We start from the raw sequence: 25752 nt of genomic DNA, 5'->3' as shown, positions 1-25752 counted from the left end.
ACTGTAAAGGTGGTCACTTTTAGAAAGAGGTTAATAGTGTTGATCTTAATTTTATGAGCTAATCAACGAATTTGATGAATTTTTATTATTTAAGAAGGTCAATTACTCCAAATTTGACAAATTGTCCAAAATCATGCCAGGAAGAAGAATAAATACATACGTGGCCTTCGACCACTCATGTTGAAATTAGTCATTTTATAAAAGGAGATATTACTTTTTATATTAATTTTAATTGAAAAATACAAGGAACGCTGAAAGTGGCAAAGCACAAAAAGTGATGAGATAAGCAGCTACCACCATCAATCAAGTTCTAAGAGAATTGTTCCATAAATTGGTAACATTCAAAAAAAAGTATTAATTCTTGGAGAAAAAGACTTAATCCAGCAGAGTTTTTCGTGTTAAAATCTAACTCTAAAACATCATCTTTTTACAGAGACAAATATTCCCAAAAAGGTGACATTAATCTAACTTTACTAAAACTATATTATTACTCTTACATAGTTTAACGTTATTAGAATTGGAGGATCTATAACGAAAGATAGTAGACTCAACCTCAAGGAATAAATGTAAGTACATCTCTAATTCTGTGTTAAAGACTAACAATGGCATAGGGGACATTCCATTAAACAGTGCAACAGAAAGCACAGACAATTTCTTGCAAGAGAAATGATCCAAGGTTTTCATTATCTATCTACACAAAGAAAAAGTAATACATAAAAGTGTCAATTGAGTTCTACCTCCGAAATAGAAAAGATGCAGAAAAGAAGAAGAAGAAGAAGAAAGACAGCAATTTTGTAAATTCCACAGACTGATTGCGAAGAGCACTACCTTTAACATAATAATGCTGGTAACAGAAAATAATAGCAGAGGGATAAATACATGCACCAACCACAGTGTCATCACAATTAGTTCTACCCTGCAATGGCTGCCACAGGCAGAATGTTTCCCCTCAAGTCATATATTTGGGTTCCTTTATGAACCACAGCAAGCTGACTTCGGTGCAGCTTGACTACCACTTGCCCCCGGATCAGGTTGGTTTATTTTAATTGTCTGAGGCTGCAACCACCAGCAAACATAAACAAATGTAGAGAAAAGATAAAATTGACAAGAAATGAAGAAAATAATAAAGAGTAAAAACCTCAGCCTTCGAATCAGATTCTGCAAGCCTTTGCTTAATATCCTTCGCAATTGAAAAGAAAACCTCCTCCACATTCAAATTAGTCTTTGCACTCTGGAGAAATAAATTATTCCATTAGAGAAAGAAACAGAACAGAATTTCAAAGATTTAAACCCAACAGCACATTGCCACTTACAGTTTCGAAGAACTTGATGCCATACTCGTCAGCAAGAGCTTGACCCTTAGACGTAGGCACAGCCTACATGAAATAGAAAGAATATCCATTGTCTTTAAAATCAAGATAGCATACAAGCAAGCATATACATACACAGAATAAAAAGCTCCAATCCCACAACTTAGTCTTCAGAAGAAGCAGAGTCATCAACTCCTCCACAAGTCATCCTTTTCTCAAACTTCCAGAACGGTTACACATGGAGTTTGATGGTTAGTGAATTAAGTCATACACTCGAAGAGGATTTCCTGTCATTTAGTGAACCCACACCAACCCACTGTGTTGAAGAAATATCTCAACCATAGGAGGTAGGCACAGCCTTGGAAGAGAATAAAAATAAGAGATCCTTTGTAGCTAATAGTCAGCACATACACACAAATGCAAATGCACAAAAACTCAGGACAAGGACACAAAATATGGAAGCCCAATCTAGCACCAAAGTCTGCAACAGAAGCAGGACAACTAGACATGGTCTCAGAAAGTAGTAAGTTACACAAGTCATCCAACCGAAAAGGGGTTGCATGTCCAATTGGTGAACTTACAACCCAAACCACCATGTCGAAGAATATATTTTTTGAACCCATCAATGAATAATTAAAGAATACTTACCCTTTTGCTTTCATCCATGTCAGCCTTGTTCCCAACCAGTATCTTATTGACATTGTCAGAAGCATGCTGTTCAATATTGCGAATCCAGTTCCTTATATCTGGACAGAAGGAAAACCCAGATTAATACGAATTGCAAGAGATGGAGACTTAATTCTAACTCTACCAGGATGGACAAAGTTTCAACAACAGAGGCAGATCTTCGACCATCCACTCAACTAAAGAAGATAAGAAAATTGCATAAAACCTATTTCAATAGTTGTCAACACTGAAATGGAGGATGCAAAACCATGTATACGATGAAAGAATATCCAACAAGGTGGGTGCATGAATCCAGCAACATTTTGCAATTTATGAAAACAGAAATTGCTATGAACAATTCAAAAACTGAGAGTAAGGCAAGAAGAATTACTATTGAAAGATGACTCATCAGTAACATCATACACCAGCAGAATCCCCATGGCCCCACGGTAGTAAGCTGCAAAGATTATAAAGAACACAAGTGAACTCCAGGACTATCTGAAATTCGCAAGATACATTTCAGGATAAAATGACAGTAAGATTGTTAAACAAGACCACCTATGCAAGCAAAACCACAGACCTCTTACTTTGTATGTCACCAAGTAAATGTTCCAATAACAACCACCACATGGAGCACATAGAACCACCAAGGTAAACTATAAACATTACGGTATATTCCAAACCATCTAAGCTCTACAGTATCTGCTTCAAAGTTTCTTTGGAGAGAAAATAACATGACTTAATTAATGAGAGTACTAGTAAACAGCTGGTTAAGTTGGCAGTCTCACAGCTTGAATATGGATAAACAATGAAACGGCACTTCCCCTCCCTATCTAGTAACTCCAATGCAAATAGGAGGGCAGCATCAACTGGCTGTCTACCTACCTTCTAAATAAAGATTCACAAAAGACAAACCTGTTGTGATGGTTCGAAATCGCTCCTGACCAGCAGTATCCCAGATTTGCAATTTAATCCTTTTGCCATCAAGCTCAATGGTCCTTATCTTAAAATCAATGCTGTTGAAAAAAGCTTGAAAGTAAGATTTGAAGAAGCGTTCTTACGCTTATAATGTTTCAGCAACAGAAAAGTACAGGTCCTCTTCATAAGATATTTGAAAAGTTAGAAATTTTCAAAAATAAAATAAAAATGATGTAACCCTTGATATTAGAAGTTCCTCAATCAACAACTGTAAGAGAGGGCCATTCTAGACACAAAAACCAAGGGAGGTTGTTTGAGGGAGCTGTGAGCATGAAAAACTATATAGCATTAGTTTCTTAATTTTTTTTCCGAAAAGTATTGTGCAAGTTTCTAACCAGCATACAATAATAGTGAAACTAGATGGCCAATAATCATTCATTCATCCTAAATATTCAATGTAGATCTCAAAAGCAGGTCTGTGCAATAGTCACTCTTGATTCCATTTCTTGATATCCAAATGACACCATGCAGATAATGTTAAAAAAAAAAAAAAAATCAAAATATAACAATGGCGGAGCTCCAAAGGCTACAAACCCAATAGTAGTAATAAAACTTGTTGTGAAAGAACCATCAGAAAACCGCAGAAGTAAACAACTCTTCCCCACACCTGAAATGATTTCAATAATCAGAAGAAAAAAACTTGAACGATTAAAACATAAAACGTCAACCAACCCAATCGGCAAGAATGAAAAACATGATTCCCTAACTATTCACTTTTTCACACTATAAAAGTCCCTAGCCTTTTAAAATTGAAAAAGAAACAAAAAGCTAACAAGAATTTCTAGCCAGAGAAGGTAATAAAACCAACCAAAAGATCTTAAATGATGTGACACAAATGAAAGGTGATATGCAGGCACAGCAAGAAGCCCGCATGCAAAACTATTTCTTCACATATGTCACCTTAAGTTGTATAATCAACCAGAGATTTTCTACAACTAGAACCAAAAAAAAAATCATCTTCACATAAAGGGTTAACCCCTAACTCCTAAGCACATTAAATATAAATAAATTTCCAATATTTCTCAACTTGGAAGGGAAATGCAAATGCTAAGTAAAAACAACTGCATGAATCTGAAATTGATAACCCATATGGTTTCCTTTTACAAACAACGAATCAACACAGCAAGATCACACACATTATTCCCATATCTCCAAATTCCCAAATGAACAACAAATCAACAAAAATTAGAATGATAAATAAAAAAATGAAATAAATAAAACAAAAGGAAACTAACCGCTGTCACCAATCAAAAGAAGCTTGATAAGAAAATCATAATCAGCACGAGCCCTCACTGGTGGTGCAGCCATCGATTTTCTCTAGCTCTTTCTCTCTTTCTACGCGCAACGTATAGTCAAAACAATTCTAAATAATAACAACAACAATAAAATTATACGAATAAATACGAAGATCAGAAGCCAGAAATGAAAAGCGCGAGACAGAGATTACCTTGAAGCGTAATAATAAAAGTTCAATGAGTCTTCAGTAACATGGGATGATATCAGAGACTTTTGAGTTTCGGACTTCGTCTGTGTCTCTCCGCGTTTTGATACGTGGCAATTTTCTATGCCTCCACCCCGCTATTGGATTGGACAATCTATGTTGCAAATGTACACTAGGCTACATAGGATTACTTTTAATCTTATTGTATAATGGAGTATAGAAACGAATAATATTTTGAAAATATTTAGATAAAAATTTTATTAAGATATCACTTCCATAATCTTTTCATAAATTTTCAAATATTCAACATGAAAACTAAATAACTAATCATGAAAATGTCTAATTACATTTAAAATAATTTTTTTGTAATTTAATAAATAAATTAAGAGAATTATCATTCATTTGACTTTAAATTGATATTTTTGATTAAATAAGTACAAATATTAAATGAATTGTCACATCAAGCATAAAATCTAACAGACAAAGAGACATATATTAAAAACAAAGTAGGCCCATTGCATTGTATCTCATTATTATTATTATTATTATTATTTTTTTATTGGAGTATTTGAACTAAATTACTAAATAAAACAAAGTAAGTCACAAATATGATAAATAATCTCAATATTCGAATCTAAAAAGTCAATAAAAGAAATAAACTTTCTTAATCTCCCGGCAAACCCCTTGGAGTTTAAAGTCATATATTTTTTTTTTTTGTTCTTCAATTCCATCACTTCCACCAACATGTAACAATGGAGATTTTTGCCTCACAAATTAGGCATCACATCATTTGTTTGTTATATTACAACCAATAAACCCTTTTTATATTTAGCTACTACTTCTTTAGTAATGTTACAACTATGAGATTATGTCGTTTTTCATTTCTCACATTTAGTAGATTGACAATGTCAATCTACTATCTATACAAGAAAACCCAATTTGATGTAACTATCGTCAAATATTTTGCAAGTTAGTCCATTAAGTTCCACACTCTTTTGTTGGGATGATCGGTTCAGAATACTCTGCATTTTTTGAAGGAACCAAAACTGGCTAGTTCCTAAGATTTCGAACCAAAACCGGCTGGTTCCAATTCATAGAAACCTGGAACCAGAACCTGAAAAATAGGTTCCAATTTCGGTTTTGGGTACTCAAGTTAAGTTATTACACCCTATCTTTTTTTAAAATGACAAATAAACCCCAAAAGATTACAATACACCCCCAATAATTTACAAAATTTATAATTAAGTCCTGATTCCTACCTGAGTACCTAAATCTCAGTTCTGGTTCCTGGTTCCAACACTATAGGAACCAGAACCGGATCCGAGAATTCCTAGTTCAAATTTTTCAGAACTAGAACCTAACCCTAATGGAGCTAGTTCCAATTCTACCTTTTACCCATGCTCACCCCAACTCTTTTGGTCTCATGGGTAGAGGATAGTAAGCTTCTCATGCTACTATTCACAAATTCAATACTAATATATTTTATGATTTAATAATTCACTCATCTAGCATCACAATTACACCCCTGATACGAGTTTATGCCATTTTATCATTTTTATGCATATGTGAAGAATAAAATATTTGATCGTGGTTTATGTTTTTGCTAAATTTTCAATATGTCATGCATTACCAATTTTGTGGTTAAACATTAAGAAATAATGTTGTTTATGATAATATTACCTTAGCAATAAGCAATCCTTTATAGTTTGACGATGGAGGAAAGTGTTACTTGTCAGCAACTGGGTACTTCCACTGAAGTTGGTGACGAAAACAAAAGATGAGAACAGAAAATCCACTATAGGCAGAATATCTTAGGCAGATTCGACATTATGTGGTTTATGAATCATTAAAAAATTAGCATAAAATGCAAACAAAAGCAAGTTTTTATGCTTCAAAGTATATGCTGAGAATGTCCTTTTTTCTAGTCCCCACCATTTTAATACCTATAAAACCCCTCTAAATGACACCATTTTTCGCCCACTTAAACTTGAAGCTTTTTGATCTATATATTCTTCCCTGTTCTTGTACAGGTCTCTCCTCTCTGCTCTTTCAGATGAGTTTCGAATCCGCTGGTGGTGGCAATGGTGCCACCGAGAGCAGTGATGATGAGAAGTTTGAAGAAGATTATGTTGAAAGTTAAGTCATGATGGTTGTTTTACACCATCAGGGCAACTATGATCTTTGGCAAAATGTAACGACTCATGCTTATAGGCGCTTCATATTATCAAGACAGTCTTAAATGATATACAGATCCTCTTTTGTCTTGCTCCCTGTTTAACTGTTCTTATTTATAGCTACTTCAAATTTACAGTTCACTGTTGTATTTTCTGTGTTCAGTGGGGCACAAAATATTTAAAAATAAAATAAAATAAAATTGTCGTTGGTGGATGTATATTCATGGTTTATGTTGATGAAGGATAAAAAATAATAGTGAAATGATTGCAATTAATTCAATAAAGTTGATTGGCAGCCAAAGAGTAATAAGATCAATTAGGAAGTGAGGGAAATATTGGGTTTGATTCTTGATTGAATACAAGAACAAATGTTTGTTTTGCAAAGGAATCATTTTATCCATGAAATCACAAAAAAATTTATGGATATTTTGTAATTACTCAAAGCTCAAGCGTAAAATTTTTATGTAATTTATGATAGCTTCAGTTGGTAAGAGCTAGAAGAACAAGTCTGTTGACGTATAAGATATTAATTTAAACAGTAACATTCATTAAATAGGGTTAGATTTTATTGAAATTGTAAGAGCTAAAGGATTATTGACTACTCTCATAGTCTCATTGGAAGCACATCACATTCAACATTTTACCACGCTTTTAGATAGTGTTTCTCGACCAGTGGATGTGTTTCTCTTCCCTGTTCTGACATGCACAATGCATATCACATCATTTCACATTACTGTTATGGCACTATGAAATAAAATTCAGAAGCACAAACAAATGGAAGCTTATGATTCGACAATTTAATGCATCTTCCACTTACTCCATACATTCTAGTTCTATAATAATCCGAGTTTGAATAGAGGAAAATTTTAGAACATTTAGAATATAATGCTCACTACTCAAAAGAAAACAACAAAACGATGAAACATTTGAATCTTTAGAAATTGGTACAGATATTCACTGTGCCACCATCATTTTTAAGAACAGAAGTGTTAGCGGTGTACTGTTGACCCGCCACCTCGGGAATAACACCCAAAAGGTGAAAAAAGACAAACTTTCGCCCCATCAAAGACTTAAATTTGAATTCCATACTAAGATTTCGCAATTTTGACAAACTTTATGAAAATTGATAACCACATCAACCAATAATAGATAAATGTATGAATACATAACATCATTCGTCTTCAACTAACAAAGACAATAACTACTATTCTCATTTTAAAATTCATAATTAAATCAAGGAAACGAAAGAGCTAATCCAATTGTAAACAAGTTCTTCCAAAGTACACATCAAAATCTCAAAAGCAAAACTCCAATCCCATCCTTGATGTAAACTCAGCCTAGTAAAAGAAACCAAGCACTTTACCACCAACATTCTTCCTTCTTGCCTCTTCATGGTCCATGATGCCAGCAGAAGTTGTCAGCACAATGTAACCAAACTGCACAAAAACCATTACCATGAGGCTAAGAGAAATAAACAATAATACACATAAGCAGAGATATGAAGGTTGCCTAATTCTTCCCCCACAGATGAGCAATGAGCAGTAAAGGTTTTGGCAACTAAAATTGGATTCTAGATGCACCCTAAAAAGTGAAGATTGTGATATACAAACTGTGCACAAGTTTTCATACCCCTGAAATTCCAGGAAGGAGATAATGATAGAGTGCCAAATTGAAACCGTACAAATGCACAGTACTGTATTCATAGTATCAAAACAGACAAGTTTAACACTTCTTGAACTAACCTGTCTTGATGGAAGCAACCTGGCAGTCCAACCTTCAATCTCTTTGACACCAACATCAAAACGAGGACTGATAACGCCACACTTGTTCAGCCTTCCGTTCAGTTCAACAACAATCTTGCCAGATCTATGGTCATCAACATACTCAAATTCTCCAATGTAACCTATACAGAACAGGAAATAAAAATAATTATACAAATTTCAAGAATTCATAAAAGAAGCAAAATTTTAAGACAATCCTCTAGTGTAAATCTTGGTTTCATACCATGCTTCTGCATAACCAGAAGAAACTTAATGATAACTTTGGAGGATGGTCTGATCATGACCTGACGCTTTCCCCTTTTCTCAGCATTATACATGCTCTTGAGAGCATCATTCAGAACACTAACTCTCACCATTATTGCTGCACATTATAAAAGAAAAGATCTCAGAGCCCACAACAAAACTTTAGCCCACAAGTAAAACATCTTGCAGAAACAAAGGGAAAAGGACAGAAAAAGAAGCTCCTAAAATATTTGCTCGGCCTCAAAATGAGAACCACATTGCCCACATATAGATTATAGTTCTCACCAAACAACAATTAAAATTAACGAGGAAACTAAAAAAAAAAAACAAAAAAACTATTGATTTTCCCTACACTCCCTATGAATCTAGTTTGCTCCAAGCCATGTAACATTCCAGTAACATTATCAGGCAAGTTGCAAAGCATAAACGGTTATTAATAAAACATACAGTTTATATTTCATTGATCTTACGTTCCAGTAGGTTGTGGGTTACCGAAAAGCTTAATCCCAGTAATGGTACTGGACAAACGATACAACCATCACAAACTTTATAATCTTGCAACGCATAACATTTACAATAATTTTAAGAACAGAATGCTAAACTGAAGAGCTAACGATCTCATTTTAAAATTACTATCAACCAATCAGATATTAAGAAAATAACAATACAAGATGACACTAAATCGTCTTTAAAATCATGAGTAGAAAAATTAATGAAAACAAACAGATTTTTGTAAACTGCGAAGATCGAATCCGATATATCAGGCAACGAAGGAAAAGTAAGACTCGTATTCCTAAACGTGGACCTCAGGATAGAACTGTACGTACCGTTCGCAAATCAGAGCAGGGAGAGCCGCCTCTGAAAGAGTGTGTAAGCACAAAAACTAGGGTTTTTGGGAGAGTGAAAGAAGAAAACGCGAAACCATATTGTTTATATATCTGGTTAGTGAAGGAACACGCGGAATTACTGTAATGCCCTTGTTCTTGGGTTTGTAAGTTGTTATGTTATTGGGCTTATGTGGGCTTGATTGTACTCCAAATAAGAATGATTGTCATTCGGGCCTGACCGGTCAAAACTAGGTCAAATAAGGCCCGCTTTTAAGTTTGATCTAGATTTTTGAACTATTACTACCTCCCCTGAGGTTTGATAAACTCATCACTTACCTCCCTTGATGATCATAATGATTTTGACCGTTAGAATTCTCCGTCAAAGGGAGGTAAGTCATGATTTTTTTCAAACCTAAGGAGAAGTTAGACAATTTCTCGTACCTTAGGGTTCTTTCTAATATTTTCTTAAATCTCATCGTATGTTAAAGATAAAAAAAACTGTCTTAAAGAATCATGCTAATTAGACCATTGTTTGATATGATGATGTGATTAATTATAAGTTAGTGGAAATATATCAACAAGACAATAATCTTTCGGGTGCTAATAAGGGTAGTCACTAGAGCTCTTATCAGGCCGATAATTCTAGAGTTATGGAGATTAGTTGAGGATTTGAAGTACGCGTAAACTAGTGTGGACAGCCCTAATCATTTAAAAAAATAATAACAATAACCTTGTTCCTATGTCTCTCTAATTGTTGCATGTTAAGCATATTATAAATTTATAATCTTCCTCTATGGCTTCACATTTATGGCTTGATTGAAATATGCAGTCCTAAATTGAATTGCTGCACACTGCTCACTCACAGAGTATCACAGCTAGCTCAGCTGTACCACATTAAAATTTTTATAGAGGTGTTCAAAAAAATGCAAAAAACCAAACTGAACCGATAATCGAGCCAAAAAAAAGTTGGTTACGATTCAGAAATTCAAAAAACCAAATTTCGGTCGGGAAAAATCAAAACGGTTTTTTGAACCGGTTTATTATATATAAATAAAATAAAAATAAAAATTATATATTTATATTAATAAAATAATAATAATTTAAACAAATTCCTAAAAAAATTGTTAGTACGTGTCAATGGATATGTATGAATGTTTAATTTTTATTTGGATATGTATTGTTTATGTTTACAATTTAATTTAGGAAAAAATAAAAAAATAAAAAGTTTTATCCAATAAAAAAGAGGAAAACTAGTTTTCCCCCAAACCGGTTCGAAAATTTTCCCAAACCGAACAACCGGTTCGGTTTGAAAAAGCGGTTAACCGGTTCGGTTAACCGCTTTTAAACACCCCTAATTTTTATTATGTAATTTGAACAAAAAAAATCTTAATATTAATAGTATCGTTAACAAAAAAAAGACAAGTGAATATTCATAATAAAAAATCAATGGATAAGTTATTAAGTTGACTATAACCATGTAAATCACTAAATTGGCCTGCAAATAATTAATTAAACATTTTTTTGCATGGGAATATAATAATTAATAAGTAACAATAAATTTAACTTGAATTTAGCAGAATATAAACAAGACCTAATTGACAAACTCCATTGACATTTTAATGTTTATCAAATTCGTCAACCACGCATTACTGAAACATAATCTTAAATTAAAAAAATCCAACGTTAATCCACAACAGCTGTTGCTAGCTGATTAGGATTGTGTTCCTTAATAGATCCAAAAACTTGTGGTTTGTTTCCTAATTACAAACATATAACCGATAATTATTTATATTTTTTTATTATAACTGGAGTAATAATATGATTGCGTGGCCGGTCTTTGCTTTTCTCCCTATTTATTCCCAAGTTTTATAGTTATTGATTTGATTTATACAATATCATTTGAACGAAGTCGTTTTGCTGTTGTTTGAATTCAATTTAGAATTTTATTTCAATAGATCATGGATCATATTTAATCTCTATGTTATTTCCAAGATTAAATGAAGAAAAAGTTGACTGGGCCTGTTTAATTTTGATATTTAAAATGTATGATTTAATGATTAGATCAATTTTTTTTATTTAATATACAAAATTTAAATTGAAAAAAATCGTTAAATAAATGGGAGAGTATTAAGTCTATCCTTAAGGTTTCCAAATTCTTTTTCGCACTTTATCATGAACCCTCAAAGTTAAAAAAAACCGTTTCATGGATACCCCTTTGCATTATCAAACGAACCCTCAAAATTAATGTTCCAAAAACCAGACCGGACCATGACCCGTTTAAGGGTCCAGTTTTTGGTTTGATCGGTTTGGATCGATCGGTTGGACCGTATTCTGTAAAAAATTTTTAGTCTCCGAATGTTTGAAATTTATCAAAAACACCCATATAATACTCTCTTAAAGTTTGAAATCTATCCAAAACACCCTTATCGCACGAAGAGACTGCTGATGGTGGCGGCAACGATGATTGACGACCAATCAAGGTTTGGAATCATGGGGCTTTTGATTTATACATGCTGACGAATCTGATGGTGGTGTTAGAGAGTTCCATCGGCGCCGGAAATCGTCGGAATCAACAAAAGAAGTCCAACGGTCGCGTGAAGTTCGGGTGGACGGCGAGCAACGAAGGCTGGACGACAGCCACTGAAAATGGTTGGATTTCGTCGTAGAGATGCCGTCAAGTCTAATGGCAGTGTTTTCTCCCTCGATCGGTGCCAGAATCCGGTGGGATTTAGCCGCGATTCGGCACTATTTCGGCTGCCCAATCCGGTTTAAACGTAAATAGCGGTTTTTACATAATTCCAGACCGGACACGCCACCGGTTACTGGTCGAACCGGTCCGACCAAACGGTCCAGTCTGGTTTTCAGAACACTGCTCAAAATTTAAAAACTCTTATTTATTTATTTATTTATTTTTTATATGATCAAGGGTGTCCAGACGAACTCGCGTGCACCTCAATTAATCTCTTAGGACTCTGAAACTATCGGCCTAATAAAAGTTGTAATGGCCATCCTTATTATCAATCGAGGTAAATCTAACTCAAAACTTCTTAAGTAATACACCTAAGAGTCCTAATTGACTACTCAGCCACTCAATAGTAGTTAGAATTTAAAAACTTTATAATAGATACTCCTTTGCCCTAACCCCGTCACATCGTTGTTACATTTGCAAATCACTTTCTCAAAATATCAAAGTTATCATTTTACCCGAACACTATCTTATAAGATCAACGTTACCATTTCACTCATCTATTACAAATGATAACATAACAAAGTTAGGGCAAAGCAGTATACATGATATAATTTTGAAACTTTGAGGGTCCATTTGATAATTAGCATGGCGGTTTGGTAGGAAAGTCCCATATTGTACGAATTCCACGTGTCGTCGCAATGGAACATTTAGGATTAATGCTAACTAAAACATAAGACAGAATGATCGCTGACTTTTAATAGAAATTATTAAATTAGGAGATGATTACATAAGAATTTAAGACGACGTAATAGTGATTTTAGGATAACAACAGTTCTAATTTGTATGAAATTAGTTTGATAATCACATAATTAAGTCATGGTTTAATCGGTATTGTTACATGTGTTCATCTTCGGAGATTTCTGCATAAAACAATTAACATGTAGTAGAATATTCAGATAGCAGACAAAGAGAAAACTTGCTCATTTACCTTTTTAAGTCTTAGCTTAGTCAAACTATATTATATTATATTTCATTCAATAAAATACCATATGATACCAGCATTATTTTACAAACTTATGTACTATATAGTATATGCAAACAGGTTTTATTCCATTGTGTTACTGTCGAAGTTAATAAAAAACTCTTAAACTCAATATACCCTTTTAGGGATTTTAACAATACCAATCAATATTTTTAGAAATGATTTATTACGGTGTCCTACTTGAGGTATGATAAAAAAACCATTTTTCTAAAACCCAATCGGACTGGCACCCGAGGCACTCTCCGAGTTGGGTTACCCCTGTCCATTGTTTAAAAATCTCCAACCTGTTCATTGCCCACCCTCACTTGAACCTCCATCGCATGATTGCGCAACAACAGGTAGTGTCGCGTGATCGCAGTCGTGATAACAACCGAGCAATCGCAGTTGCACGATGCCAGCCGCACACCCTCCCAGCCCAAGCCCAATGTCTCAACCCCGCTCTCTCTGGTGTGTCACTGTTGCCCAACCAGTCGACCGTCAATTTGCATTTGGCCAAATCATAGGGGTGTGTTTACTGAATTTTAAACCTATCGGGACTTATTAGGGGTATGCTTGTTAGATTTCAAACTTGTTGGATCACCGGTAAGATTGTTAGTTGGATTGGTCAACCTGAGACCCGACCCCTTGGTTGGGTGACACCATAGGTCGGGTTTCAGAACATTGAAAAAAACATTAACCCCAATTTTGTAAAGCTAATATTGACACTCTCGAATCTATATTTTTTTTAGTTAAATGTAACGGTTCAAGAGGGTAAAAATAATATTTTCAATAAATCGTTGATTTTTTTGTCAACAACTAATAGTTTTTGACAAAAAGGTTAAAAGTTTTGGCTAAACGATTGGCCATTTTAGTACTATTACGATTCTCAAATATAAAAATGGTTAATCCTTTTACTAAAACCGTCAACTATTTAATTAAAATATCTTTTATACCTCTTACACTGTTACATTTAAATGAAAAAACACTATTCGGGGGGTGTCAGCATTAATTTTCCCAAAATTTGAGAGAGAAAAGTTTTTTACCACACCTCAGAGGTAGCCATATAATTAACTCTTTCTAAAACTAATGCAAAATGGATATGGTAAAAACAACGCAAAGAGAAGAGGTCAACAATTATATTTGTTTAAGAAACAGGAGTCATGGCACAAACGAGGACAAGCCACAAGAACCCAGCAAGGAAAGACAAATTTAAGAGTAAATATATCACCATTTAAGAGTATATCAAATTCACATATCTGTGGCATGGCCGACTTTACCAGATTTATACAAATTATCGAAATCATTTTCTATACAACAGAAAAAAAAAAAAAAAAAAATTCTATGCTATATCTGTTTGGTTTACAATCTCTTTTCTGGACATTTTCTTCTTGTTTTATCAAAATTTTCAACAGCTCTTGCTGATAAATGTTGATACGTACGTACCAAAACCTTTATTACTACTCTACCTTCTTAATTGAAGTAATGCAAATTTGAATATAAAATCCCATCAGTTAGGTGTCAATTAACCCTTTTGTTTGTAGCCAATTATAGCATTTCATTTACACTTATAGCTGCAGAAGTTGTCCCATCATAAGCTTCAGAATGATCTAAATACCAAATATAAACCTATGATTAACCCAGTTTATGAAGCAATGAAGAGTTGTGCCTTCGCTAATGAAAGATTTAAGAACTTACTAATTTGCAGAAATTTTAAATTAATTTGTTTAACTTTACCATCTTGGTGTATCATGAGTTGTAACATACTGAGTTTGATTGCCGTCTGAGTCATCGCAAAAATGGAGTCAGATGGTGGTTACCACACGTTTAAGTTTTGACTAGCTGGATATGTATTAATTAATCTCTGATATAATTAATTACTATTCACTAATCAAATCAAGTCAAAGCTAAATGAAAGCGAAATCAAACAGATAACCTGTTAGAGAAAGAGAGAGAGAGCCGCCCATCCTACCATTTTTATAAAGGTGGTTTTATATATCTTCTGATGATGACTCACCTGGACGTTTCGTATTCTTTTCATGCAATAAATAACCTCTACTATGATCACAATCTTTCTTTGTAATAACCTGCAAGAAACCCTTCAAGGTCCTATCTCATTAATTATCAAACTCGAATCCTTTTCAGTTCTTTATTTACTGGAAAACTAAAGGGTTTACTTCAATTATTGCAGGCAAGTCATGCAATATGATCGATTGGTCTTTTCTTTCTTCATTTCTTTTAACAAAACTGCCTCTTTTCATCTCAGTTAAGATTCACGAGTTATCTTTGTTTCTGTAATGTTATTGCAGAAATTTTCTGGAGAATTGATAGTTGAATAAAATGAGGAACGCCCTTTATTCAACCGTCTCTTCACAGCCTTACAACTTTGGTAAACTTTTTACTCTTTATTTGAACATTGTAATGGTTTCTGTAAAGCCAAAAAATATTGTTATTGCTTTTATGTAATTTAACAGTATGCTGGTTAAACTTAAACTTCAGGAAACAACGAAGTTCAGATGCCAAATTGGGACGTCTCCATGTTGCAGGTTGATAGTATCGTGTATGTCTTCTTGCTCTCCTTTCATATTTTACATCAAATAACTACAGAAATCTCTAAGACAGCCATGCTTTATTTATAGCCTTGTTAATGTTCAAAGCACTTCCAGATAACAAAGTGTTTTTTTATCAAAAGGGATAATGAGAAAAGCAGCTTTTCATAAAAGCACTTACAAACTACATTTGTCGGTAATATGTATCACGCGGGGTCATATTTGGGCGGCTCTGGACACTGCCTTTAAAACTTTAGATAAAAGTACTTTACAGATTCAGTGTATAGAAAGGTTTGGCATATAAATTTTGTCGCAGCGTTCAAGGAATCAATATTTGGTTCAAATTCAATTAATCAATTAAGGTCAAGAGTCACTCAAGACTTAAAAAGTATTTGAATGCGACCTCTTTTTTTGTCCTGATATTTCATTAACAATTTAGCACCAGATGCCCTGTTGGGAGGAATCTTGAATTGGTATAATCTGTGTTAATGAGTCAAATGTTTCCACTTGATGGGAAAAAAAATTAATGGATGCAAATTAAAGCGTCAAAAAAGTATTGATTTTAAACTAAAGCTCGTTTTCTGCACTGTCTCAGAACAAATATCCACAGAAATGGCTTTTCCGTGGATTCCAGATCATACAAAGATGACAACCAGCTGAGAGATGGCGGTTTTTCTGTTTCTTGTCAACCCCTCATAGACTATCAACAAGGTTTCTTCTTCTCACTCTTGCCTAATTTGGTTCATCTGCTCATTATGTTATGGGCTTATGAATGACCATTTTTGGTTGCAGGTTTTCAGTCTATTTCCGCCAGCTTTGACAACATTTCTCAGCACTCACCGATGCTTACTCGAAAGCGTTCACTTCCACAATTTGAAGTGGTGTGTAGATACTGGTTATATTGCTCCAAATTTAGACTTCTGAAATTAAACACTAATAAAATGAAGGCTTCAATGATCGAATGTGGTACTTTTCCTCAGGATTTTCAGTCCCTGCAAAATGGCCTACTGCCACAAGAAGGAATCAGTGATCTTGTTAGCGACAACACATCTTTAAACGTGTGCAAGAAGATTAATAAGAAGAAGAAAGGGAACACATCCTGTGAAGAACAATGGCATCATCATCAAGTCATCAACGCATCAACTGAGCAAAAGGTATATATATATATATATATATAATTCGTAACAGTTAAATTGTTGGTCTTCAGGTTTACAGGTTTACAGCTCTTCTTCTTTTCCTGCAGTTGCAGGTGCCAGTAAGGAGAAGCCAAAAACTAAGTGACAAAATCACAGCTCTTCAAAAACTGGTTTCCCCATATGGCAAGGTCAGTACATTTGATCTTAAGGAATACATAAATTTTTGGTGTGACATTAATTTGAGTTCTTAACTTTTTGCAGACTGATACAGCTTCAGTTCTCCAAGAGGCTTCTCTTTACATCAAACTCTTGCAAGAGCAAATTCAGGTTTGTAAATTTACAAAACAAATTAATCAACCTTCCTCAGCTTTAAAAATAGTTATTCATATTCTTAAGAATTCTTTTGGCCCTCTTGTTTAATTAACAGAATTTGTTTCAGATGCTCAGTAGCTCATACAGCAGTGCCAGAGTTCTTCATTCACAGGTATTATTTTGCATATAAAGCTTTACATGCAGGATTTACTGCATTGACTATGGAGTCTCTAATTTCTTTTGTGCATAATTTGATAATTGTTTAACAGGAAATAACAGAGGAAGAGATAGACCTGAGAAGCAGAGGGCTTTGTTTGGTTCCAACATCATATACACAGAAAGTAACAAAGGAAGATCTGGTTGATCCTCACAATATATCAAGAAATTAAAAACTTTTAGCACCATTTACACCCACCTTGACCGCATAACCCAAATACCATTTTGTTTCTGCTCAATTTTTATATCTTATGACAGCAAAGTAGCCATTGAAGATAATCTGTCTTCTTTATAACAAAATGATATGTTCAATTGATACTATGATGGTTCATAGTTTTTTATTCTGTTGTATATTGCTATTTATTTATATTTTCTGTGCATCCAGAAAAATTATATATTATTAAAACAAAACCCATATAAGACTGATTTAATTATCTCAACATGATTAATTAAATTAACCAGCTCCTGAGTGGTCGAGTGGTTACTTTTAAGTTATCACTCAAGAGGTCTTGAGTTCAAATCCCTTTTTAGTTGCTAATAAAGATGACCATTGGAGTTTTTACCCGACCAATTGGAAATTTTTGTCAATTAAAATCAATTTAGATCAAAACATTCACCTTTTCTTCTGTCAAAGTGACTTCTTTAATAATCAATTTATAATCTTAAAAGTAAATATTAATTAAGACAAGTTGAGATATATAAATTATAATTGAATAATGACACCTTAATTTTTTTTTTTTTTTTTTTTTTTTTAAAAGGGAGAAGATAATTACTCCTACGGCGTCGTATCAATTTCATTATTTGTTAGTCATTGCGTGATTCATATTACTTCCCCACCGCCATGACGTGGCGGTACTTTTCGCCATACAAGTTACGTGGCGAAACATCATTGGAAAATCCTCTTCGTTCACTGAGATCCCCTGTGACCGTTACCGTCACATTAACAATAGTACATTCACACCACGCAAGCAAGCCACCACAGAGCACAAACAAGCGCAAAGAAAAAAGGAAAAAAGGAATTAAAATTAAAAAAAAAAAGTCTATCTTTATCAACCACATCTCTCGATTGAGCCCTAAATTTTCTCTCACTTTCCCTCATTTTGTCTTCCTTTATTTCCTGGAAAAAATGGTAAGCCCTTCTGCTAAGTCCACCACTTCACTCTACTGTTTGATGTTTATCACAGTTTGTTTTTAATGATTATTTTTTTTCTGTTCAAGTCTGTTGTAAAAATTATTTTGCTTTGGTGCTTGATCTGTGGAATCGATTTTTGATTTATTGTAAATTTGATATTTGTATCTGTTGTTAAATAATGGTCCGAATATTGTTTAGGTTTTGTGTGACGTGTCGTTTCGTCGATCTGGATGGTTTTTTGCTTCGATATCTTGATAATGAAGCTTGATTTTTTGTGATCGTTTGATACTTTACTCTTGTGTGTGATTTGATAAAAAAATTCTTGCTGATTTTGGTATATATATAATGTGATGAACTTGTAAGTTTTCTGAATTTTTCTTTAAGTTATTATTTGGAGAATATTTGTTAGTGTGTGCATGTGTTGGTGTGATGCTGGGTTTAGCGGTAGTCTTTTTTGTTCCTTGAAACAAGCATCTCTATTCTGATATAAATTTTAGGCAGATGGTTAATTTTAGGGTCTGCCGTGAGTGATTTGGTATTAGGGTTTTCTTTGTTTTTGGTTGCCTTAGTGGTAAAGATGGTTAGAGTTGTTTGCCGAATTAAGAGATTAGGTCTTTTTGGTTGAGTTTGTGTTAAGCAACTAGGTGCATTGTGGAAGTTGAAGGATAATTTGGCAGTGGAAAGAAATGTGTGTTGAAATAGTTAGGGATGATTTCACTGTAGGGCATTCAGGATAAATAATATAGAAATTTTTTGCATGAGATTTGATGGTCTCGTGGCGTAGATAGGGAAATGGGAATAAAAGTTTCATTCTGTTTGGGATTACATGGTGATTCTAGGTTTTTATATTTTTGTTTGGTATGCTTGGTGAATTGTTTAGTGATATGAGTTATCTGTATGCAAATTTGGATGTAAGGTGGGTGAGAATTTTTTCTTCCATTTTGCATGGTAAATTTATCTAGTACAATCAGTTCATTTTATCAAATACTTTGTAATATTACTATCTTTATGTGATACCTGTGGATATGCAGCAACGTTCAATTAATTGTTATTTGTATTTCTTGGACTAGTTCCATGATTAAGCAAGGGGTTTTAATTGGGTTTGGGAGAATTTGTAATTTTCTACCTGTTAGTGGTATGAATATTTGAGTTCTTGTTTGATAAAGTCTTTTTTTGTCATATTGTCAGGCAAACGCAGCATCAGGGATGGCTGTGCATGATGATTGCAAGCTGAAATTCTTAGAATTGAAGGCGAAAAGGACTTACCGCTTCATAGTGTACAAGATTGAGGAGAAGCAGAAGCAAGTTATTGTGGAGAAGCTTGGTGAACCCACTGATAGTTATGAAAATTTTACTGCCAGCCTTCCTGCTGATGAGTGTCGATATGCTGTCTATGACTTTGATTTTGTCACAGAAGAAAACTGCCAGAAGAGCAAGATTGTTTTCATTGCATGGTAATAATTATGTGATACAGTTCATCTTCCATTTTAATTTTTCTTAATTGAGTTCATTCTAAATTTGTGCTTCATCATCGCACTCATTCGCAATTATTAAACATATTAAGGTCCCCTGACACATCAAAAGTGAGAAGCAAGATGATTTATGCAAGCTCCAAGGACAGGTTCAAGAGAGAATTGGATGGTATTCAGATAGAGCTGCAGGCTACTGATCCTACTGAGATGGGTCTTGATGTCATTAGAAGCCGTTCTAATTGAATGTAGATTAATTGCGTGAGGTGGTGCAATGGGAAACGCCAATACTACATGGTTCAGTTAATGTAATGTCTATATCTTTGGAGACTTTTAAAAAAAGGTTTAATATTGGGTGGTTGTTGGAGTTATAATTTTGAAGTCTTTTCTTCATTTGTTAAATCTGTGGATTAATGGGGTGGGTATCCCCATTGGTGTGATATTTACAGACTAATATACGATGTTTTGTGGGGGTACAGATCTCAATTTAGCTTTTATTGCTTGCCTCTGTCTTGGTGTTCTATTGTGTGCTATACTGTACATAAATTATATGCTTGGTTATTTATGCATATTTCCCTTTACTAAATAAGCATCGTCATTCACCAATTTGTACCATTTTCATTTCCAGAAGTAGTTTAGTAGTCTTATGGACATACGTTGTGTTTTTACAATTATATGATTAAGTAGGGTGATAAGACAGGAGCCATAATAAAGGTGATGTTTTCAAAATGAAAGAAGGTGAAGAAGCGTTTGTTGAAGAATTCAAATAGGCAGATGTTATGAAGTGAGTAAATCACAAATCATAGCAATCTATTTCATCATTTTTCTATTGAATAAATAAGTACCTCTTGTACCGTCTTTGATATCAGCCATTTTGGAATGTTCCCTCCTACTTAGCAAATAGGAAAGCCTTTGTAGGACTGTATATTATCAAATACAGATGATTGGTGTGTTAAAAAAGACCTTTTTCAATGGGAAATTTATCCCATTTTGGCCTGTGGAACGGTGCATAATGGACTCGACTCTCGAGAACAATTACTTCCGAGCTTTAGGGTGTCAAAGTCAAATATTTTTATTGCTGATATTCAATGGGATCTAAAGTCTAAACAAGTTAAAAATAAAAATAAGAAATGACTGATACCATATCAAATGAATGGGCATGCAGAGATGTAATATTATAATGTGCAGCTCCAAGACTATGATGGTGCAATTTACAATTTCACATCATCCTATAAAAATTTTGACTTAAAAATTGTGGATATTTTATAAACAAATTACATGCTAAAGTACACATCCATATTTCACATCTTAACTTTGGTGTTCTTTGAAGCTCATCCATAACTTGCTGTTCGATATATTAACTTTAACATATTGCAATTGAAAGTTGAAACATTAGAGTCTAATAAAACCAGAAATTACAGTTGAGTCTGCAATAAAGTCCACAAATTTCAACTTTGTATATCAAAGTTTTTCTCATCAACTCATCCTCAAAAGTCAAAACCATGACTAGGAAACAATTACTACGCAGAGAGTTGGATGCTCTTTCAACAACTTACAACGTTTGCGATTTACCCTCCAAAAAACCACAAGATTACGTTCGGTTACTTTCATCATGCAAGGACTTCAAGTCTCTTCTTCAAATTCATGCCCATTTAATAGTTTCAGCTCTCTTACAACACACTTCCATGAGTACCCATCTCATAAATTCTTACTCTTTCTTTCAAAAATCCCATTTTGCTCGTTTAGTTTTCGATTCTACACCAAACCCATGTGTTGTTTTATTCAATTCTATTATAAGAGCTTACACAAGAGCAAACCAACACAAAGAAGCTTTAAAAATGTACCGTTTGATGATACAACAAGGACTAGAGCCTAATAAATATACTTTCATTTTTGTTTTAAAAGCTTGTACTGGTCTTTTAGATTTACAAGAGGGTGTTTCTCTTCATAATGAGATTGTTAATAAGGGACTAGAACATGATGTGTTTGTAGCTACTGGTCTTGTTGATATGTATAGTAAAATGGGTAATTTAAGGTTGTCGAGAGAAGTGTTTGATAAAATGCCTGAGAGAGATGTTGTGGCTTGGAATGCAATAATTGCTGGCTTGTCACAAAGTTCTGATCCTTATGAGGCATTGGGGTTCTTTAGAAGTATGCAGTTTAGTGGTGTGGAGCTTGATCTAGTGAGTTTGTTGAACTTAGTTCCCGCTGTTTCGAAGTTGGGTGATCTTTGTTCTTGTTGGTCTATTCATGGTTATGTTATTAGGAGAGGTTCGGATAAGATTTTTTCTAATGGTTTGATTGATATGTATAGTAAATGTGGAGATGCAAATGCTGCTAGATGTATTTTTAATCAAATGCAGGTTAAGGATAGTGTTTCTTGGGGAACAATGATGGCAGGGTATGCCCATAATGGATACTTTGTTGATGTTATGGAAGTGTTTGATCGCATGAAAATAGATAATCTTATAATGAATAAGGCCTCTGCTGCAGCTGCTCTTTTGGCTGCTGGGGAGATGAGAGATTTAGAGAAAGGGAAGCAGATTCATGATTGTGTTATGAAGCAGAAGTTTGACATTGATGTTGCTACTTCCATAATGAGCATGTATGCAAAGTGTGGAGAACTGGAGGAGGCTAAGAAATTGTTTGAGGAACTTCAAGAAAGAGATTTAGTTGCTTGGTCTGCTATTATAGCTGCTTTTGTCCAATCAGGCTATCCTGAAGAGGCACTATCTCTATTCCGAGATATGCAAAACAATAGTGTGAGACCGAATAGTATAACTTTGATGAGTATTCTTCCAGCTTGTGGAGAAGTATTTCATCTGAGATTAGGAAAGAGCTTACACTGCTATGCTGTCAAGGCTAATTTTGATTCCCACATTTCAACAGGAACTTCCCTTGTTTCTATGTATGCTAAGTGTGGATTTATGAGGCCAGCATTGATTATATTCAACAGAATGCCATTTAAAGATGTTGTTACGTGGAATGCTTTGATAAATGGATATACACATATTGGTGACCCTTGCTATGCAATTGAGATATTCCATGAATTAGAATTATCTGATATAAATCCAGACCCAGGAACCATGGTGGGTTTGCTTTCAGCTTGTGTCCTCTTAAATGACCAGGGCCTAGGCTCCAGCATCCACGGGAAAATCATGAAGTATGGAATTGGATCCGACAGTCATGCCATGAATGCTCTCCTAGACATGTATGCTAAATGTGGAAACCTTTCCTCAGCCAAGATCTTGTTTTATAGAGCTGATTTTCCAAAGGGTGAAGTATCATGGAATATAATAATCGCCGGATACTTGCAAAATGGAAATGCCAAAGAATCGATTTCTGCTTTTAATCACATGAGATCAGAGAACTGGCAGCCTAATGTGGTAACAATTGTGAGTGTCCTCCCTGCAACAGCGTATTTGGCAGCCCTAAGAGAAGGAATGGCAATTCATGCCTGTATAATCCGAATGGGATTTCAATCTAATACACTTGTTGGANGGATACTTGCAAAATGGAAATGCCAAAGAATCGATTTCTGCTTTTAATCACATGAGATCAGAGAACTGGCAGCCTAATGTGGTAACAATTGTGAGTGTCCTCCCTGCAACAGCGTATTTGGCAGCCCTAAAAGAAGGAATGGCAATTCATGCCTGTATAATCCGAATGGGATTTCAATCTAATACACTTGTTGGAAATAGTCTCATTGATATGTATGCAAAATGTGGGAGGCTCAACTATGCAGAGAAATGTTTTAATGAGATGGGAAATAAAGACACTGTTTCATGGAATGCAATGCTTGCAGGGTATGCAGTACATGGGCAAGGGAGTCATGCCATTGCTCTTTTTTCACGAATGCAAGAGAGACATTTCAAGGTTGATTCTGTGTCATTTCTCAATGTTTTGTCTGCTTGTAGACATTCAGGATTAGTAGAAGAAGGGCGTCAATTATTTGATTCCATGTGCAAAACCCATCACATTGCACCTGATTTGGAACACTATGCTTGCATGGTGGATCTCTTAGGTCGTGCTGGTTTATTCGATGAAGCTTTGGATTTTATAAGCAAAATGCCAATAAAAACAGATGCTGGAGTTTGGGGAGCCTTACTTAGTGCATGTAGAATGCATACTAATGTGCAGTTGGGAGAAATTGTATTGAATCATCTTGTTCAGCTTGAACCTGAAAATCCTACTCATTATGTCGTCTTAACAAGTATGTATGCTCAATCTGGAAGGTGGGATGATGCAAGCAACACAAAATCAAAGATGATTGAAAGAGGGCTGACAAAAACTCCAGGTTGTAGTTGGGTGGAGATAAAAAATCAAATTCATGCTTTCTGCGCAGGCGACCAGAGCCACCCACAGTTTGAAAAAATGCGCCTTTTATGGAGCATATTACTTGAGAAGATGGAGAAAATCGGATATGTTCCTGATACAAGCTGTGTTTTGCAAAATGTGGAGGAAGAGGACAAAGAATTGTTCCTTTACAATCACAGTGAGAGGCTAGCCATAACTTTTGCTCTACTAAATGCAGAACCTGGATCAACCATCCAGATAGTAAAGAATCTCCGAGCTTGCAGAGATTGCCATACAACCACAAAGTTCATTACGAAAATCACTGGATGCAAAATCATTGTTAGAGATACAACTCGTTTTCATCAATTTGAGGATGGAATCTGCTCATGCAACGATTACTGGTGATCTTGTACTTGTTTAGAGTTGGAAATGGAAATGTACCATCATTGTATAGCTTAAAAGCTAACAGCATCATACCTGAGAAGACTTGCTTTGGCATGATGGCCCTGGTAAAATGACACCATCAAATTGATCTAAACTTTCAATCAGTTCACCCAAATATTAACACTAAATTAATCCTTTTCAGTAAAAGTGCTTGAGAGATAAAAATTAAAACACACTCATGATTATCAATAAAGTATTAAGTGTATTTTATTTGGAGTAAATTTTAATCTAGAGGGTATATAATACTATTCAAAGATTGTCAGTATGGTTTATATTTCAATTCTCTCTCAAGGTTGAATACAGTAATCTTTTATTTTGCTCTGTAGAAATTCTTTATATATTAAGATTTGTGATAACCCTCCTTTCAGCAAGGGGTCCATAGCTCAGTGGTAGAGCATTTGACTGCAGATCAAGAGGTCACCGGTTCGAACCCGGTTGGGCCCTTTTTGTTTTTAAAAAATATTTTCATACTCTTTTCTTTTTGTAAATTATAATAGATTTCATCAAATAATTAACGATAGCGTTTAAATTAAAAAATATATATATATTTAAAAAAAAATTTATATCTTTCAAAAATTTAAAAGTTCATCTTTTAAAAAAAAATTATAATAGATTTATTCAAATAATACAAGATAGCATTTAAATTTTAAAAAAGATAATTTTTTAAAATTTTATATCTTTTTGTAAATTTAATGTTTTAGTGTTATTATTCGATATGATTTGTTATAGATTTACATATTGTGTGATCCGTGGTATTGTTTGATATAATTTATATATTGTGTGATTTGTGATATTATTTGATGAAATTTATTATAGTACTGTTCGTGGTATTATTTAGAAAATATTAAAACCTATTATAAATTTACATACATGATATTATTTGATGAAATTTATTATAAATTTATATATTTTTGGTACAATTTTCAAATTACGTGCAATTGTATTATTCAATAAGATTTATTATAAATTTTTATCTATAGTATATTTGATAAAATTTATGATAAATCTACGTAGTGTGGTATTATTCGAAAGTTTATTAAAATTTTCATCTGCAATTATTTGACAAAATTA

The 25752-nt window shown here is 34.0% G+C and overlaps 5 protein-coding genes and 1 non-coding gene across 8 annotated transcripts; 4 read left to right on the top strand and 2 right to left on the bottom strand.

Moving 5' to 3' along the window:
• Nucleotides 1–589: 589 nt before the first annotated feature.
• On the bottom strand, nt 590–4517 carry LOC116128799 (ras-related protein RABE1a-like). 2 transcript variants are annotated; one of them, XM_031414554.1, is made up of 9 exons: nt 4402–4517; nt 4190–4317; nt 3489–3561; nt 2892–2992; nt 2368–2433; nt 1959–2056; nt 1314–1376; nt 1139–1231; nt 590–1056 (listed from the first exon to the last, which is right to left on the bottom strand). In XM_031414554.1, the coding sequence occupies exons 2-9, from the start codon at nt 4260–4262 to the stop codon at nt 973–975; spliced, it is 651 nt and encodes a 216-aa protein (XP_031270414.1). In that variant the 5' UTR covers nt 4263–4317; nt 4402–4517; the 3' UTR covers nt 590–972. The 2 variants fall into 2 exon arrangements, with proteins under 2 accessions (XP_031270414.1, XP_031270415.1); XM_031414555.1 differs by having other exon boundaries at nt 4190–4289; nt 4402–4497.
• A 3165-nt stretch (nt 4518–7682) lies between these two features.
• On the bottom strand, nt 7683–9524 carry LOC116128820 (40S ribosomal protein S15a-1). Its single transcript, XM_031414583.1, has 4 exons — nt 9421–9524; nt 8574–8711; nt 8312–8472; nt 7683–8005 (listed from the first exon to the last, which is right to left on the bottom strand). The coding sequence occupies exons 2-4, from the start codon at nt 8704–8706 to the stop codon at nt 7907–7909; spliced, it is 393 nt and encodes a 130-aa protein (XP_031270443.1). The 5' UTR covers nt 8707–8711; nt 9421–9524; the 3' UTR covers nt 7683–7906.
• A 5639-nt stretch (nt 9525–15163) lies between these two features.
• On the top strand, nt 15164–17681 carry LOC116128811 (transcription factor bHLH113-like). 2 transcript variants are annotated; one of them, XM_031414574.1, is made up of 10 exons: nt 15164–15318; nt 15437–15516; nt 15627–15687; nt 16272–16387; nt 16469–16557; nt 16657–16830; nt 16920–17000; nt 17074–17139; nt 17252–17296; nt 17394–17681. In XM_031414574.1, the coding sequence occupies exons 2-10, from the start codon at nt 15468–15470 to the stop codon at nt 17511–17513; spliced, it is 801 nt and encodes a 266-aa protein (XP_031270434.1). In that variant the 5' UTR covers nt 15164–15318; nt 15437–15467; the 3' UTR covers nt 17514–17681. The 2 variants fall into 2 exon arrangements, with proteins under 2 accessions (XP_031270434.1, XP_031270433.1); XM_031414573.1 differs by having other exon boundaries at nt 17240–17296.
• A 634-nt stretch (nt 17682–18315) lies between these two features.
• LOC116128813 (actin-depolymerizing factor 2-like) lies at nt 18316–20449 on the top strand. The gene is made up of 3 exons (XM_031414575.1): nt 18316–18469; nt 19661–19926; nt 20037–20449. The coding sequence occupies exons 1-3, from the start codon at nt 18467–18469 to the stop codon at nt 20185–20187; spliced, it is 420 nt and encodes a 139-aa protein (XP_031270435.1). The 5' UTR covers nt 18316–18466; the 3' UTR covers nt 20188–20449.
• A 994-nt stretch (nt 20450–21443) lies between these two features.
• On the top strand, nt 21444–24726 carry LOC116128888 (pentatricopeptide repeat-containing protein At2g39620). Its single transcript, XM_031414654.1, has 2 exons — nt 21444–23237; nt 23434–24726. The coding sequence occupies exons 1-2, from the start codon at nt 21444–21446 to the stop codon at nt 24640–24642; spliced, it is 3003 nt and encodes a 1000-aa protein (XP_031270514.1). The 3' UTR covers nt 24643–24726.
• Nucleotides 24727–25053: 327 nt separating this feature from the next.
• Nucleotides 25054–25125, top strand: TRNAC-GCA. Its single transcript has one exon. It is a non-coding gene; the product is annotated as a tRNA-Cys (tRNA).
• Nucleotides 25126–25752: the final 627 nt, after the last annotated feature.

Source organism: Pistacia vera, unplaced genomic scaffold, assembly GCF_008641045.1.
Source record: "Pistacia vera cultivar Batoury unplaced genomic scaffold, PisVer_v2 Contig204, whole genome shotgun sequence".
NCBI lineage: Eukaryota > Viridiplantae > Streptophyta > Magnoliopsida > Sapindales > Anacardiaceae > Pistacia > Pistacia vera.
The sequence above is the reverse complement of the archived record's forward strand: the minus strand, read 5'-3'. Positions and strand labels throughout refer to the sequence as shown.

What these genes read in the sequence shown, in the direction of transcription:
- LOC116128813 (XM_031414575.1), top strand. An exon ending in AAGATTGTTTTCATTGCATG is followed by an intron (nt 19,927 to 20,036) that starts GTAATAATTATG and finishes AAACATATTAAG; the next exon opens with GTCCCCTGACACATCAAAAG.
- LOC116128799 (XM_031414554.1), bottom strand. Translation starts at nt 4,262, where the DNA reads ATGGCTGCACCACCAGTGAGGGCTCGTGCTGATTATGATTTTCTTATC. An exon ending in TCTTTTGATTGGTGACAGCG is followed by an intron (nt 3,562 to 4,189) that starts GTTAGTTTCCTT and finishes AAATCATTTCAG; the next exon opens with GTGTGGGGAAGAGTTGTTTA. An exon ending in AGTTTTATTACTACTATTGG is followed by an intron (nt 2,993 to 3,488) that starts GTTTGTAGCCTT and finishes TTTTTTCAACAG; the next exon opens with CATTGATTTTAAGATAAGGA.
- LOC116128820 (XM_031414583.1), bottom strand. Translation starts at nt 8,706, where the DNA reads ATGGTGAGAGTTAGTGTTCTGAATGATGCTCTCAAGAGCATGTATAAT. An exon ending in TCTGGTTATGCAGAAGCATG is followed by an intron (nt 8,473 to 8,573) that starts GTATGAAACCAA and finishes TGTTCTGTATAG; the next exon opens with GTTACATTGGAGAATTTGAG. An exon ending in GGTTGCTTCCATCAAGACAG is followed by an intron (nt 8,006 to 8,311) that starts GTTAGTTCAAGA and finishes GTTTTTGTGCAG; the next exon opens with TTTGGTTACATTGTGCTGAC.
- LOC116128811 (XM_031414573.1), top strand. Translation starts at nt 15,468, where the DNA reads ATGAGGAACGCCCTTTATTCAACCGTCTCTTCACAGCCTTACAACTTT. An exon ending in ACGCATCAACTGAGCAAAAG is followed by an intron (nt 16,831 to 16,919) that starts GTATATATATAT and finishes CTTTTCCTGCAG; the next exon opens with TTGCAGGTGCCAGTAAGGAG. An exon ending in TCTTGCAAGAGCAAATTCAG is followed by an intron (nt 17,140 to 17,239) that starts GTTTGTAAATTT and finishes TTTAATTAACAG; the next exon opens with AATTTGTTTCAGATGCTCAG.